This window comes from Toxotes jaculatrix, chromosome 2 (assembly GCF_017976425.1).
Source record: "Toxotes jaculatrix isolate fToxJac2 chromosome 2, fToxJac2.pri, whole genome shotgun sequence".
In the NCBI taxonomy this organism is placed as follows: Eukaryota; Metazoa; Chordata; class Actinopteri; family Toxotidae; genus Toxotes; species Toxotes jaculatrix.
The window spans coordinates 12,582,773-12,597,408 of NC_054395.1; the positions used below are offsets into that span (position 1 = coordinate 12,582,773).

General features: G+C 39.9%; 1 protein-coding gene across 1 annotated transcript in view; it reads right to left on the bottom strand.

Annotated features, from left to right (window-relative positions):
- The window catches only part of cacna1db (calcium channel, voltage-dependent, L type, alpha 1D subunit, b), an 80,405-nt gene that overhangs the window by 24,818 nt on the left and 40,951 nt on the right, over positions 1-14,636 (bottom strand). The window contains exons 10-23 of the mRNA XM_041046622.1: positions 11,186-11,260; positions 9,118-9,205; positions 8,161-8,321; positions 7,783-8,008; positions 7,247-7,454; positions 5,358-5,478; positions 5,021-5,135; positions 4,820-4,880; positions 4,582-4,642; positions 3,733-3,874; positions 3,388-3,514; positions 2,031-2,090; positions 1,883-1,942; positions 322-428 (exon numbers count right to left, since the gene is read on the bottom strand). Coding sequence (XP_040902556.1) covers positions 322-428; positions 1,883-1,942; positions 2,031-2,090; positions 3,388-3,514; positions 3,733-3,874; positions 4,582-4,642; positions 4,820-4,880; positions 5,021-5,135; positions 5,358-5,478; positions 7,247-7,454; positions 7,783-8,008; positions 8,161-8,321; positions 9,118-9,205; positions 11,186-11,260 — 1,612 coding nt within the window. The remainder of the gene's footprint in view (positions 1-321; positions 429-1,882; positions 1,943-2,030; positions 2,091-3,387; positions 3,515-3,732; positions 3,875-4,581; positions 4,643-4,819; positions 4,881-5,020; positions 5,136-5,357; positions 5,479-7,246; positions 7,455-7,782; positions 8,009-8,160; positions 8,322-9,117; positions 9,206-11,185; positions 11,261-14,636) is intronic.

Genomic DNA, 14,636 nt, shown 5'->3' on the forward strand with positions numbered 1-14,636 from the left:
TCTTCTGTGTATCTAGTCAGTGTTTATTTCATTTACTGGACAAACAAGTTGTAATGTGTTAATTAGTGAGCATTAAAAGTGGTCGATTTTTTTTTTACTTTCAGAGAGAGCAAGGCAAACTGTATATTCCTGTTTTCAGTCTTTGTGCTGAGACAAGCTAATCAGCTACTAGCTGCATGAGTGAGTGGAATCAATTTTCTCATCTAATTCTCAGCAAGGAAGCAAAAAGGCATATTTCAGAAAATGTTAAACTACCTCTTTGTAACCTGCTACTAGCAAAGCAAAAGAACTTTTTCTGATGAGTAACTGAAGGATACGTACTGAATGCCGAAGGACACAAGAGACACACCAACGACCAGCAGGTCTAAGAGGTTGAAGTAGTTTCTACAGAACGCCCCTTTATGTAGGAATGCTCCAAATGCTGTCATCTGCAGAGGAGAGACTAAAGTCAGGACTAAAGACAACAGATCTGCCATCAAACACATAAATTCATACGGGTGGGAAACAGCGTCATGCCAGGCTGAAATAGGATTTTGATTGTTATAACTATTTAGATGATCAGCTGCTAAAAACACTTAACAGTATTAATTTTCATAAGAACATACTGTGTACCAATGTTATGTTGTTATGTTTTGTATTTTACTCATGTATATTCTCTTACATTCACATTAATAAATATTTTTTGCATTTCAGACATTATAGATCATGACAACGAAGCTCAGTGTAATTTGATTTGCAGTCTCATTAAAAGTAATTCTATAATGTTGACGATGTTACTTTGAGCAAGCACACTTTCTGAAAATCAGTGACAAACCAATTACCAGAATATTATTATTCTAATACTGAGCAAGCAACAACAGTTTCAAGCAATATTTCTACCATGTTTGGTTCAATTTTTAAAAATTTAAACTAAGAAGGTCCAACTGGATCCACACTCCCAAACAGATATTAAGAAACACTCTGAAAGGCTTAAAGAATACTGTGGCTAGACACACACACACATCCACACAAATAAACGGATTATAAGCAATGCAAAATGTTCAGACAAGGAAAGTCAAAAGCCACTACGCTCATTTCTAGTGCAGATTAAGCCAGGAACTGTACTATGAACACTTTCCATGAAACAGAGCCTGTAATCCTCTCCTGACAGAATTTTTTGGTTTAAGCCGTAATACATGAGATTTACCTGGTGCAGGCATGCAGAGAGCAAAGGGGTAAGACAGAGGATTGAATTTTGAACAGAAAAAAAATAAAACTGTTCGTGATGTTTGTGGATTCCTTCAAGCACATTCTTTGGAAGTGCATAAGGTCCCCCATCCCCAACCAAAAACAAAAAAACATGTAAATGTAAGGAAGGGAGCACATCTCTGTGTAGAGTGCACAGTCAGGTAGTGGCATATAAAGCTATCTGTTTTTTCAAGTTCAAATTAATCTCTCCCCAGTTCGGAATATTTTACATTTGAAAAACAAAGAAGACTCAAAGTTGGTGAAAGGTTTCAAAATGCCACCAGAGTCATATAGTTCCAATCAATATCAAAATGAATATTTTTTCATATTCAGAAAGGTGAAAGAAGAAGAACTGTAATATTTGGGAACAGCTAAACAAGTAGTTGTACTCTGGCGAGCCACTGGTCCATAAACTGGTCGAGGATGAAGAGGGGAAGTGGGCCGTGATGGAAAAGTGACTGACAGACAAAAAAAATATCTGACAACAACGTATGAGCTCCACGTTGATGGACTGGCGCCATGACAACAAGACAAGCAGCCGGCCATTTTGATTTAAAAAATTATAGAGACAAAAATGAGGATGGGGAGGACATGTGCAGCAAGCTTGGAAGTGGTGGGTTGTTTCTCAGGCAGCACAACAGTGTTTATTGTTTACCTTAATAAGGATCTCAAATGTAAACATACTAGTGAAGACATAGTCTGCATAGCCTAGGATCTGAGGAGGCAATCAGAGTGACATATGCACGCAGGGTTACTGAAGCTCTACCCAGCACAGCACAACACAGCACGCACAGGACATTTACCTTCAACAGGATCTCAACAGTAAAGATTGCGGTGAAAGCATAGTCAAAATAACCAAGTATCTGCAAGAGGCAATGCACAAGTTTGAGTCATTCCAGGTTAACAGCACAGTGAATGATCTATAACACTTTTAGCTGTACAGAATACAGATGAAACAGATGAAACTAATTTGTAGCTGCACTTGGCAATGTTTCAATGGAAAAAAGCCCTGCCTCCGCAAATTGAACACTGCTGGCCAAATGAAACACTCAAATTTGTGAGAGCAAGGAACGTGTGAATTAAAATTTCATATGACAGAACTTCAGAATTCACACAAAGTTAGACTCCCCAAAGTTAGATTTTGTGCCGACAGTTACAGGGTTTCTAATCCCCAGAACGACACACACGAGTTTAGCTGCCCAGGGACATAATTAGGAGCTAAGAGGAGATGTCACAGATTGGCTGTGGTCGGCCCTCCCACCGCGCAGGACCACAGCAAGCAGCGTGGCTCGGTGCAGATACCCACCCCGCGCTGTGAGGCTGTAGTGGAAACACATGTCATAGCGGCTTGGCTTGGCACAGCGGGGCTAAAGCACACGTAGTGCCACGTCTGTTGTGAGCGCTTTGCTGTCATCACGTTACATAATTTCTGAGTGTTGAATTCCTGAAATTTCAAGTCACCAGTTGGGTCTGCTAAGCATTTGAAATTGCCCAGTGCAGCTTGTTTTGGTTTGTAGATATGTAAGTACACATAATAAAACATCATAATAATGTTAAGGTTATATAATATGAAACTCACTCTTACTGAAATAGAAATGTGGGTTTAATAGTAAATGTAGGATCAGGCAGGTTTCTGATGGAGTACTGTGAGGCAGTGAAATAGAGAAGCAAAAAATGCTCAGACTATTAAGTAAAAACTAATCAAAACAATTACTGTTGGCCACATGTGTTAGTTAATATACGTAATTTCTCAACATGAAAATTCTGCCAATGTACTTTAATATTCTTCATGTTGTTTAAGTGCTTTCCATGGGCCTTTTTCAAAGCAGATATTTTGACCTGTAAAAGCACAGGTGTCACTCAAAACATTAACAGTTCTTTTTTTTTTTTTTTTTCAAATATCCCAGTAAGTCATGGCAGTGAGACAGCATGACAGCATGCACAGTATCAGGACCCTGAAACTGAAGCAGCTAAAAGGAATTCAGCCATTGCTGTTCTTATCATTTACACCTGTGGTTTTCCCACTGTGACATTTCAGAATGTCTGCGTGACGGCCAATTGTCAGCTACAGTGACAAACTCTTCAAAGATGATGTGGAAATGTGGAAGTGGGGTAGCCTTTTAGGACAGTAGACTGCAGTACTGGAGGTGGTCTACGTACAATATTGCGAGCAGAGTTGCGTATGGGGTCCTCAGCAGCCAGAGAGACGGAGCTGAGCATGATGAAGACCAGGATGAGGTTGGTAAAGATCTGATGGTTGATCAGTTTGTGGCAGAACACACGAATCCTAGAGAGAGGGGAAAAAAAAGAGGGTCACAGGATGAAAATGTGAGAAAACAGAATAAGGCACAGAGGCAGAGTCTGTACAGTGTGTAGGGCAGCAAGTCTGGCTTTGTGACACAGCTTTAAAATCAGATATTTGTGTCTGCTGTAATGGATTTTTGTTTCCTGTTACACCGAACAGGCTGACCTGTATCGATACTACCAAACCTGTACGAGACTCACGGGTTAGTGCTGCTGAAGATAAAGAAGGCGCTGCCCTCCGGGATGGGCGGAATCTTTTCTTTGATGGTGAGTTCAGACAGCCTCTGAGGGCGAGGACCAGAGGGGACGTCTGGGAGGTCGTCATTATCATCATCATCACACCCTGGGGCAGAAACATTTGTGAAAACAATCTTTGTGTTGTATTTGCAGTTACATCACTGATACTTTTGGCAAATGAAAATCTGAATTCCGTGTTGCTCAGCTGTTTATCTCGGAAAAAAACTATATGTAGACATTTCATAAGTGCGGAGTGTTAGTGTATGAAGTTTTGTTTTGCTGGAGCCCTCAGTTTCATAACTACCTTGGTGAATCAAGAATTTGTGCCACAACAGAGTGAACTCCACAAGTGGGTCCCTGCTTCATTCATATTTAAAAGCTTGTCATTTCTCCCTTGAAATGCCAGTGTCAAGAGTCGGCACATCAGGCCACCGCGCTCATCACTTACACATCACAAGTTTGTCAGGTTGTTGTCAGAGAAGTAGCAAGAATGGACTGATTTTTTTCTTTGAAATTCCTTCTGGGGAGCATCCCACTGAATGGTTTCGCTGTATCTATGCATGACTGCTACATGCGAATAATTTTGTGCCACAGGCCCTTGAGCCCCGCGTGGATATTTATTTTAGCGCCGACTCTGTGCCACAATCTAAACTCAACTCATCAATACTGAAATAACACTAGAGACCTTTGTTTCTGATTTAGTCCAATACAGAACAATAAAACTGGATGAGGCGATGGATGGGATGATTGGTGGACCCCAGTTTGAGCACTACTCAGTTAAAGCTCCTCCTTCTCAAAACAAGTCCCCTTTACCTGGAGAGTTGATGGCCGGATACAATTCTTTGTCTTCCTCTAGCATGACCTCTACTGGCACCTACACAGAGGACATCAGGTTTAGCCTTTTGAAAATGCACAGTTACTAAGACGACAACTAAACCAATGGTGCACTTTCAGACAGGTGGTCGTAATTACAATACAATGTATACATTCAACATACATAAAATCATATAATTTGCATGATTTTAGAAGAGAACTGGAGCTGCTCTTTTACCTTGGTCTCATCATCCTTGGCGTCTGTTATTTCAACCCTCTTCTTATCTGTGCTTGTCTCCCTGTTTGGGACAGATAAAAGAGAGGGAGTAACTAACAAGGCAAAGGACTGCTTTTCCGTCTTGTCACAAATGTGACATAACTGCAAAAGCAACTAAACAGAAAATCTAAATGTAAAATATTGAGGAGGCCTCAGCTGTACTTGGCACTGTTCTTCCTCTTCTTGGCCTCCTCTTCCTCCTTCTGTGCTGTGTTGAGGCTTTCTGCGTCTGCCAGGTTGTCAACAGCGATGGCCAAGAAGACATTTAGCAGGATATCTGGTCATGTGACTTAAGGAGAAAACAGGGACCGGCAGGATGAAATCTAAACTCACCGGGGCTTTGTGAGTGTGGGACGACATCAGCTGGCTCCATATCAATACACAACCTTTTCACACAAGCAAGTGAGAAAATGTCGATTTTAATATGTGTGTGAGCAGAGAATGACAGTGCGTGTGTGTGTGTGTGTAGGTGTGTGTGTGTTTATGGCCAGTAGGATACAATTTCCACAGATGAAGAGGATGATGAAGTAAATGCAGACCACCATTCCAGAGGAAGCCGGACCACCGTACGCCATGATACCATCATACATCACTGTATTCCAGTCTTCTCCTGTCAAGATCTGGCAAACACACAAATACAGCCATGTCAATCATTTACCCTGTGACTGATGTGAAGAAAATATATATATATATATAAAAATTGAATACCATGATGTGACAGTTTGCAGCATTGGCTAGAGTAGCACTAAAAGACATCTGATTGATCTGAATTTTTTATTGAATTTATTGACAACACGCATGGTGCTGTGCGTTCATGTTGTGCCGCGTCTGATTTATAACACACTTCTCTCTCTCCGCACTTTGCACCGCTCCACCTACATCAGGGGTGTCAAACCTGTTCCACAAAGGGCCGGTGTGGCTGCAGGTTTTTGTTCCAACCAATCAAGAGCACACAGTTTGACCAATCAACTGTCTGAAGACTGAGATCAGTTGATTAAATGAGTCAAGTCTGGTGTGCTGCTGCTTGGTTGGAACAAAAACCTGCAGCCACACCGGCCCTTTGTGGAACAGGTTTGACACCCCTGACCTACATGAACCAAAAGCACCAGCATCTCCAAAAGGTAGGTGCGCTTAGAGACACCAACGAAGTCCATGCGCCCAAGATCTAGCGCTTTGCGCTCATTGTTGAACTTAAACAATTAAAATAGATCCAAATAACCTCTTGGTCAGACGGCAAGATGTCTGGCTTTAAAACCTCCCTGCCTGCAATGTGTGTGTGTGAGGGTGGCAGAGAAACCCAGTATCCAACAATGAGTTGTGGCAGTCTGGATCAATTCCAAATCCCTTTTTATCTGACAAAATTGGAGCCTTGTTCAAAAACTTTGAAGCAAAAAGTGCACATTAGGCCAACCAGAAAGAGAAAACTAAGCAAAAGGGGGGAAAATAAATAAATAAAACTAACGCACTTCTCAAGAAAAATCAAAATAATACACAAGAAAAGAATTTCAGGATAACTGCCCTTCTGACTATGCCCCTGAAGTTGGGGCCCAAGGCAGGAGCTACGACCTGGAGCTGTGCCTCCCTCCTCTCTAGCCCCCGGCCACCGCAGCCTCCTCACCTTTATATTGGAGGACTGTACCTTCTCAAGAAATCAATATCAATTATCTCTTCCAGAACACTTAGAATAATAACAATATCAAATAACATATTATCAAATAGAAGTTCAGTTAAACTTACTTTAAAAACACATATTTCTTTTTAAACAAGACACTTATACTGGCCATTTCACCACAAAAGACAAAACACCCCTCTCACTCTACCACACTTGGTTTCTTCCCCTGTAAACCCCCCCTATTTAACCAAATGGAATGCTCCAGCCCAGGTTTGGCTGATCCTGGTCTGACAGAGGAATAAGTGCAACAAAGGAGACAGGTGAACACAATTTAAATTCAATAAATCGAATACACAATCACAATGTGTCTTCTCTCCTTCACCCCCTCCTCCAAAAGTTCATACCACACACATCACCACCAGCCGTTCACACCAGGATTAACATTCAGATAAAATGAGAGAAAGAGTGAAAAATACCTGAGAAAGAGTGTGTAGTGCATGTGCCTTACTTTAGGGCATGGGGTCTCCCCGTGACAGTGTGACTAAGCATTTAGGTAGGTATTAGATTAGATTATGCTAAAGAAATATTGGATTTGAAAATGCATTAGATAACATTTTGAAATGCTAAAATGATAATTAGTTTTCCCCAGCAAATAATACTGTAGCACTCTGATTGTTACTGCAGTGATGAATTAGTTCAAGCCTTCTTTGTCTTCAGACGTCAAACACCGTGCAAATCACATCCGTTCTGAGTTCTGAATAAAACTAAGCACTAACCTGGAACACAGTGAGCAGGGCCTGGGGGAAGTTATCAAACGTGCTCCTCTTGGTCACAGTCTCATCGAAGTTGAACTTGCCCCCAAAGAGCTGCATGCCAAGCAGCGAGAAAATAATTATGAAGAGGAAGAGCAGCAGCAACAGGGAGGCGATGGACTTCATGGAGTTGAGCAGAGAGGCCACCAGGTTACTGAGAGATGCCCAGTGACTGGAGAAGGAAAAAAAAAAATAAAAACAAGTTAACAGACGGACAGACACACAGAACACCAACCGAAGACCTGGTTATGAGGAGTAAATGTGGAAATACTGGCAGACAAGGCATGAAAACCTTAGTAAGAACTACCATGGCTCATTGCATAGGTCTGGATAGAACTGAAAGGTGAAAATAGAATTTTTTTTTTCACTGTTATATTCAAAAGGGCCTGAAATGTACTTAAATTTTTGCTGCTATGGCCTTTTGACTTTATCGTAACAGCTTGCTGACTCATACAATAACTATTATATCTGCTTTTAAGTCATCTCTTCCTGTTGCTCACCGTGTAACTTTGAAGATCCTGAGGAGGCGTACGCAGCGGAAAACAGAGATGCCCAAAGGAGACATGATGGCCAGCTCCACCAGGATGGTCTCTATGATGCCTCCACACACCACAAAACAATCGAAGCGGTTAAACAGGGACACAAAGTAGGCCTGCAGCCCCAAACTGTACATCTTCACCAGCATCTCCAGGGTGAACATCGCCAGCAGAACTTTGTTGGCTACATCTGGAGAGAAGAGGAGGGGGAGAAGACTTCAGGAACAAACTGTTAATATATAATATATATTATAACTTATAATATTATAGAATATTTCTTGAACAAATTCTAGAAAACTGACTTGAATACATGTTTTACAGCAGGAAAAAAAAAATAGATACCCTGTACTTCAGTCAGCCAGTCTGGCTGGTTGTAGTGCTCAGAGGCGATGGTGAGAGTGTTGAGGAACACCAAGATGATGACCAGCCAATAAAACGTCACCGATTTCACAGCTGCACGACACTTCCTGCGGCAAAAGCGGTTCCACCGCCGCCACTGACGACTGACAAACAGTTTCACTTTAAGATCAATGGTCAGGATACACGTGGCCAAGTTCATAAGAGTGCAGCTCCAAAATGAGACTGAATAAACCACGTCAAAGCTTTGATAATATTTCCTTTAGAGAAAATTTTACTGAATTTAACATGTTTTGGAATCAGCTCTTATAACTAGATTCCTGATTTATTTGATTATTAAGTCTTATTTCTCACATATGAAATTTAACACGTGATGAAATCAAATGAGAGCACAACATCACTATGAATCAAATTAGGCAAAAACAGATTATAAAGGTAGATTTAAGTCAAACACTATGATGGAACAGAGGTGAGGCCAGGAAAAAGACAGTAACTGGTTAGTCAGAAATGAAACATGACAGTGACACATAAAGTGGACGTAAACACGGATAAAAACATGAGGGATCTGAGAAATTCAAATATGAGGCAAAAAAAAAAAAAAATCAGCCATGCAAGATGAGCTGAATTAAATGAATGCATGAAGAACACAACTACCATGCAGTGCCACACCAACGTACTAACCTGCACTTTGACTTAGTAATTTTTTGACTGGGGAGAATAAAACATGAAGCAACTTTTAATAAAGGGCAACAGCATCTGCAACAGTGCTCTCTGGTTTTAAGTTACACATATAATTTGTATAAAAGTTATTGTGATTGTAATTTATCTGGTCAAAGTGTCCTTGAAAAATTCAGTGGACATCTTTCATTTAGCTCATTATAATTTGACTGACAGGACTGTCAATCACATGTCCGACTGTTGTGTATAATATGTCACACTCACCACAGCGGTCCACAGCAAGGTGATTTGTCTTCCTCTCCATTGTGATTCTCTGTGTTCACAGACTCTGTCTCACTGGTGGGCATGCTCGCTGTGGCATCACACACACAAACATAAGCAGTTATGTTAACAAAGAAATATAGGACAAAACTTTGTGTCCTGCAGGAAACAGATTTCACCAAAAAGTCACATTATGATAGATTTTCCTATTGACACACATGCATTTTTGGTTTGGCTTGGTTCTAGAGTGAAATATGTTTTAAGTGAAACGTTTTGGGTTTTTCTTTTAAAATACAGAAGAAAAAAAGATACTGAAAACACTGCAAGAATCAAGTTATCATGAGCTTTCAATATACAATTAGAAATTAGCTCATATTTTTAGATCTGAGTTGTTGATTCAAAGTATGAATCTCCAATGTGAACTTTTCTGCCTGTAGATGTGTCAGCTGAAATGTTGTTTTACTTTCACGTTTCACGCAGCTTATGGGCCAAGCCAAATCACCAGAAAAGAAAAACAACTGAAACTGAAAATGTGAAAAAAAATGCAGATGTAAGATAGAAAATGTTAAGGTGACTTCTTCTCAAGGTCTGACATTAACCCAAAAAAACATATTGCAAACATCCATTGCAACTAGATCTTGGATCTTCAGTTGCAGAGAAGGTGTGAAACCAGCTGTTCTGTTTTGTGAACGCTGCAAAAACGATGAATTGTAAGGTTTCTGCATTGATCAAGTCACAGTGAGCACATGCTGCCAGACCTGAGTCAAATTACACTTTGGAAATTATTCCTGTCATTTATCAAATGGAAACCTATCCGAACATGAATACTGTTACTCAGACATAACAGTTTATTTGTAACAAGTATCCAGTGATTGATGAATCTTTTCAGCACTGGTTGCATTGTCCAGGTGAATTATTTGATCAAACTATTTGGTCCAGGTCTGTACTCTGAAACAAGTATTACTTACCTGGTGACAGGGTTACAACATACTGGAAATCATATATACTGCACATGCATAAAATACTGTCTTTATAAGTGACCAATGAAAGGAATTCAAAATGATGATGAGTGGATGGGGGATCTGAACACAAATAGTGAGACAGTTTTGTTTACTTTTGACCCACAGAGTAAATTCAAGTAAATTCAATTAATTTCAGCCATGAGATTAATTGAAAACTCTCATTTTAGGTAAACGCATTTTTATACATCACAGGGTATGTCAGGATGCAATATTAAAAATGAAAAAAAAAAACACAAGCTAAATGAACTTTGCTGGCAAAAAAAAGTTGAATTTTGTTGAAGTACAGCACGTCGAGCATGCTGAGGCAACAGATCCGTGGGAAACATTTAAATCCACACAAATTTGAATGATTTACCTAAGACATTGTGACAGTGACATGTATTATTCATTTAAAGTTAGGGCTTTTGATACCATGCCTACCATTTATGTATGGCAATAGTAATGTGCATTGAAAAAAAAAAAAAAAAAAAAAAAAAAAAACCTTATTTTATACTGTATCTTTAAACACTCTGAAGGTGCTACACGTGCATCTGTATCATTAATATGATTATTAAGCATTAAACCATGTTCAAGATAACCTCTGTCTTATAATTTATAGTTTCATATTTCATAGTTTTTTGTTGTTTTTTTTTAATTAAAAGCAACATTTCCCATAAACTCTGTCTCTTCCTCTTGCAAAGAAGATGTTGCTGCTCAGTACTGTTACCATTGTCCTCCTCCAAAATGACATTTGCCTCAAGGAGATTTTTTTTCTCTTCCTGTCAACTGATCTACAATATCAAGTGTTGATTAATTCTACTAGCAGTTAGGCTTTGTTTGCTGGTAGAGGTCAATGCAATGCAATGAAATGAGTTTTCTCATGATGAGGATGACAAGGATCAGGTCAGATGTAACAAAGGGCATGCAAACACAAAAGCACAAACAAAAGCATAAGCGAAGCACATGCATGCAGAGACACCCCTCCAGGACAAAGATGAACTGTCCTCAACATGCGAAAGAAAACACACACACACACCCCCAGACACTCGCGCACACTCAAACACATTTACCCTGTGTCTCTGTGGACTGAGTGAACCAGCCAAACTTTCCTTTCTTCTTCTCAGTGAGGTCAGCCAGCGTGACCCCTTGGTGTTACCAACATGCAGTTCACACAGCCAGACAGCAGAGGAAGCAGTGAGTCAGTACACAGCAGAACAAGAGAGAGAGGAATGTACAGCAAGAGACAGCTACAGTACAAACTACTGAGACAGCTACCATGTCCAGAGGAGCTACTAAACAAGTGTACAGGACATACAGTAATATCTTCTTTCTGTCACAGACTGGCTAAGAAACATTAAAGCCTTGAGACATTACAGTAAACGAACTGGTTTTTAAATATCCACAGTCATTGGTAAATACAAAGCCAGTCGGTTGGTTATACTGTGCAGTATATCTACCATATGTATAAGCTTGCAGTTTATGTCAGCAGATAAGTAACCAGAAAAGTTCAGTAAGGAAATACCAAGGATGTGTTTGAGGTAGTTTTGAAACAGTGTCGTTATCACACTGTCCACCAGACAGCACTGACTGTAAAATGCCCTGCTCAGCAGATATATCTTGAGCTTTGAAAAAAAAAGTTAAAAATATACAAAATTCTCAACAAGATCGGCCTCAGAAATTCTGTTTTAGCTCTATGATTTCTGGACAGAGTAACTATATAATACAATGTTAGACTGGGAGGGATTAGCAGTAAACAAGACCTCAGTAAGAAAAGAGGAGATGGAAGGCAGAGAACTGTTGGCGACAAGAGAAGATGTGAGGAAACAAAAGGAAGAAAAAGGAGGAAGAGGGAAAAAAACTAATGTTAGCAGCAATCTATAGACTTTTTTTTTTTTTTTTTTTTTTTTTTTTTTAAAGGCACACAGACACTGCAGGAATCAAGGAAAGAAAGTTAGTACGTTGCTTTGGGTGTGTTGTCTACAGCAATGACAGCAGAAGTCAAAAGCAGGGCAACTACTGAAGGACATAAAAAACGGACAGGTACAAATGCACTGACCGCACTGTGAATGGTTGTAAGGCACTGTAGCAGTATTAAGAGGAGAGGCGAGGCTGCCATCACACATCACCACAGGCCATACCAGGGGAACTTATTCACACACTTTTACAAAGTCTACAGCTTACAACAAGGCACGCAACACACACATTTTTTTTTTTTTTTTTTTTTTTTAAAAGGAGCAGATGGGTTTCAAGTGATTTATGCCCACATTCCCTGTCCCTGACTCACAAATCTATTTCATGATTGGAACTAAATTATTGAAATTATATATGTAAATATTTCCTTTCTGTATGTGTTGTGTTACAACAGCTCTGAGGCACAGGCGAAAGGGGTGAATGCTGGACTGGTTAGTATCCTTTGCCACCAAACAGGCAATTGCATTAACACTCACATTGGCATCTACAGGCAATACTGGACACGCAGAAGAAACCCAAGCAGGCATCAGGGAGCATGCAAACTCCACACACACGCCGACATTCTCATTGTAAGATAACAGCACTAATCAGTGAGCCACTGGTCTCCCCTTTCTTCAAACTAAATATTACAAAGGAAATGAGGGAAGGAACATTCAGCATTGGTGTGCTGAAGATGAGCCCCGGGCCAATGACTCTGTTTTATTAGTGGTTTCTTCAGAGGGGAATTATGTCTTTTAAATGATGGAAAAAAAAACGTGCCAGTGCCTTAAAGTCAGTAATGGAAAGAATGAGACAAATGTGCAGGAAATATCCAACTATAATTGTTCTCCCTGGCTTAGAGTAAGTTCGTCTCAAGAGTATATTTCCGTCTTTGTTTTATTTTCATCACACGCATTATGGTAAGTAGTTCTTGGCTATTTGCCAATATAAAATGTCTGAAAACAGCTGAAAATGCAGATTAAAGGTCCAAGATGACTTTTTCAGATTGGTTGTTTTGTCCAACCAACAGTCAGTTTTCTGTACAGCTGGTTCAGCACTCAGCAACGTTACCAATAAACACTCATTATTCTCCAAAGAGCATATTTCCCTTTTTCATCCAATACAGGTGAATAACCCAGCTTTCTGGTAATATGCTGCCCCCTGTTTTGTTTGAGTATGAACAGTTGGCCAATTCTCAGACACCGCCCCTCTAACCTTTCAAGCAAATGGAAAGACTGGACCTGTGATTGGAGCAGAGGGTGCATTTGCTACAGGTGAAAGGCAACTGGCAACCTGTGAACAAGCCAAGGTTTTCTTGCACGATAGATAACTGTCATTTTGTATCTTCTAAAGGAGGAAAACAAAAAAAAAATCTAGGACATTTTCTCTATGTGAGTGATAAAGTTGAGATTCTTTCATCTCAGCTCAAACAAAGGTTGAAGGACAAGGGAGTGAATGGAAATGTCTCCCACAGCGAATGGAAGGAAACAAAGAAGAACAGCATCATTACAAAAAAAGAGGAGCTTTAATGTTGGGTAGAATCTTTTAAATCTATTTTGATAAGAGAAAATGTTTTTCCTCCTTTTGCTGTTCTATGTTTGAAGTTTCTTTGAAGGAAATCATAACTGCATTTTTAAAGAAACTCTCAAGATGTTTCACGCAACCACCCGCAACTTCTTAATCCTCATTTTCACTGTCAACACAAACAAACAGTCTGACGCAGTGACTTCCCATTTCTGTGCTAGTCAGAAAATGGTTGCATGAGTACAGAATTCTGTCCTAGTGATTGTCTCACTGGAAAACAATGCAGTTTGGAAACATCCTGTTCCCACAATAAGCCTACTCCAGATCAGAATAAGCCAAATTTTATATCAAACATCTATCAAACATTTACCCATGGGCAGTTTTGCAGAAATCTTATGTCACTAATCCAGAAAAAGAGAACACAATGGTGGGGCCAGTTCTGTACTACAGCCCCCTCTGAGTAACAAACATGGTTGCTGGTTCCATGGAAAGGGGATCACAACAGCCCTAACCTGCAGAGAGTGTAGGTCCATGCAAATCAGTTCAGTTTTGTAAGAGAGGATGTGAAATACCTAACACATGTAAATGCTCACGATTAACTCATTTTGATGGATTTGTATGTGTGTAACATTTACAACTATACACAGCGTGATACTGCGGTGCATTGTGGTTCACCTCCAAGTGGTGCGAGCGAAGAGATGACACACATGAAAGGCAATAATTCTCTATTTAATGCCAGCAATGTGAAACAACAGGAAAAAATCAAATGATGTAAGAGCATTTCTTAAGAGGACTACTGTAATACTAAGCCATTATGTGCTTCACTCAACCACAATCATTTTGCGAAAAAATAATTTGCCTCTTTCAGATGGTGGATGTCTCATTTTGGTGCTGTATATAACTGTTTTCTGGCTCCATGTACAAAGTATGGTCTGTTGTACCAAACTGTATAAGACAATGAGATTATCGTCTTTGTCAGCATCAGTGTGTCAGTGCACTTTCATTTTGTCACTATAGATATAAACTCCTCACATACTTGACAGAGAT